The 2,337-nt window shown below is 35.7% G+C and overlaps 1 protein-coding gene across 1 annotated transcript in view; it reads right to left on the bottom strand.

Moving 5' to 3' along the window:
- The window catches only part of Trappc6b (trafficking protein particle complex 6B), a 13,774-nt gene that overhangs the window by 5,337 nt on the left and 6,100 nt on the right, over positions 1 to 2,337 (bottom strand). Inside the window, exon 3 of the mRNA XM_005376885.2 lies at positions 1,309 to 1,426. Coding sequence (XP_005376942.1) covers positions 1,309 to 1,426 — 118 coding nt within the window. The remainder of the gene's footprint in view (positions 1 to 1,308; positions 1,427 to 2,337) is intronic.

Raw genomic sequence — 2,337 nt, 5'->3', positions numbered from 1 at the left:
GGCATGGTGGCACACAATTGTAATCCCAAAACTCTGGAGGCTAAGGCAGGAGAATCACAAGTTCAAGCCCACCCTGAGCAATTTAACTTACTGAGACCCTGTCTCAAAAAAATCAGGGGCAGGGGCGGGAGCAGGTAAGTAAGCCTATAGCCCAGTGTAAAGGCCCTGGGTTGAATCTGTACTACCACAAAAATTAAAAAAAAAAAAAAAAAAAGTCTTATACTAGGATATATTCACATGAAATTTTTATGTATTAGAATAGGTTGAAAAAGTCAATCAGATTTCAAATAATTCCAGTTAAGATTAGTATTATAGGAAAAAGTGAATTCTACTGGTCGGTCATACTACATACACTATTTTCATTTTTAAAACTTACTCAAAATGCCAAATCTACTTAAAAGTAGTCCTGGATATTCATAAAAGAAAATCAATCTGTTTAAACACATAGTTTTCTAGGTAATCTACTAATTTTATAGTAACAAAATCTTTTAAGGATAGAAAAAAATGACAGCAGTAATAACACAAGAGTTACTTGAGCAGGGCATGGTGGCACACTCCCGGAATCCTAACATTCTGGAAGACTGAGGCCAGACAACTGCAAGTATGAAGCCAGCCTGGGCAACTTAGCAATTTAGTGAAAGCCTGTTTCAAAATCAGAAAAATAAAGGGCTGGGAATGTAGTTCAGTGCCAAGGCCCCTGGTTCAACCTCAAGTACTGCAAAAAATTTTTTAAAGAAATAAAAAATTAAAGATTTAAGAGTTAAATGTGGTTTTAAATTAGACTTCGGAAGGCAGGCACAGTGGTGCCTGACTGTAATCCCAGCACTCAAGGAGGCTGAGGCAGGAGGATCACCATGAAGTTCAAGGCCAGCCTGGGCTACATAGTGATACTTTGTGTCAAAAAAATTCCCAAAAAATTAGACTTTAGAAGTTATTCTAAAGACATAAAAATGTGACATATCTCTCGTCCTGCATATTATCACTACTTAGTAATAAGGAACTAAGTCCTAAAATCAATAATTCTGACATCTGCTCCACTTAAAATTTTACATAACTTGTGTAATTGAAGGAAACAGCTGTATTACTGATAACTGCCAATTTGTCTTTATTCACTTTACCCTAACAGAGAAAAAACTAATTGACTTACTAATATCGTAAAAGAAACATCCAAGGTTGATCAGAAACTATTTTAAATTTTAAATAAGTAATAAATAAATAAATAAATTTTAAGTAAGTACATTACTAAACTAGAACATTTATATTAAGATAAAGGACTTTTACAAAATAGGCCATAATTTACTTAAATACCTGATGATTTGTCCTTAGATTGTCGATTTGTTTCTTGAATACTGTAGTCCAAAAATCTTTACAAATGAACTTCATGATGTCTAACTCATCCTTGAACCTTGCAGTATCTTTTGTAAACCTAAAAAGATCAACTAGAAGTAATATAATTTTTTTCAAAGACAGCAAAAGAAGCAAATATTTTGTTCTCATTCTCCCCAAGAGGGAAAACCTTTTAAATAACTTTCAAATGCCACAACAGCATTGAACATTTCTGTAGTCATAAAATGATAAGCACCAAGCAAAGCAGATCCCAATGGGTTAACACTGCTTCTCTTATATAATTATGGAACCTAAGAATTATTAGTTATTAGTTACCAGTATAGCAAACATTTCAGGTACACTCAAATCTAGCACTTAAAAAGAGCTAAGTATGATCATAGTACTATTATATAAAATATAACCAGAATTTAACTATTCAGGATTTTTTTTTCTTTTTTGAGACAGGCAGGCCTTCAACTCACTATGCAGCCTGGGCTGCTCTCGAACTTATGGCGATCCTCCTGCCTCAGCTGCTCAGTGCTGAGACTGATTACAGGAGTGTGCCACCATGCCCAGACAGATATTGATAAAATAATTTAAAGAAAAAACTGATCCATAGCTGTGCACAGTAATCACAGCTACTGAGCTGTCTGAGGCAGGAAGATCGCAAACTCAAGGCCATCATGGACAATTTAATGAGACCCTGACTCAAAATAAAAATAATGTAGATCAGTGGTAAAATGTCTGCCTAGCATGTGCAAGGCCTTGAGTTCAATCCCCAATACCACAAAAAATAAAAATAAAAACCAAGTGGGTGGTATATGCCTATGATCCCAGCACTCTTAGCAGGCTGAGGCAGTGCCTGGGCAATCTAGTGACTTATCGAGGCCCCATCTCAAAATAAAAAGCCAGACATGGTAGCACAGCCCTGTAATCACTCAAGAGACTGAGGCAGGAGAATCACCAGTTCAAGGCCAGTATGGCCTACCTAGTGAAAAAAATTTTAAAAGA

This window comes from Chinchilla lanigera, unplaced genomic scaffold, assembly GCF_000276665.1.
Source record: "Chinchilla lanigera isolate Chin_1 unplaced genomic scaffold, ChiLan1.0 scaffold00008, whole genome shotgun sequence".
Classification (NCBI taxonomy): domain Eukaryota; kingdom Metazoa; phylum Chordata; class Mammalia; order Rodentia; family Chinchillidae; genus Chinchilla; species Chinchilla lanigera.
This window is presented reverse-complemented; position numbering and strand designations above follow the sequence as displayed.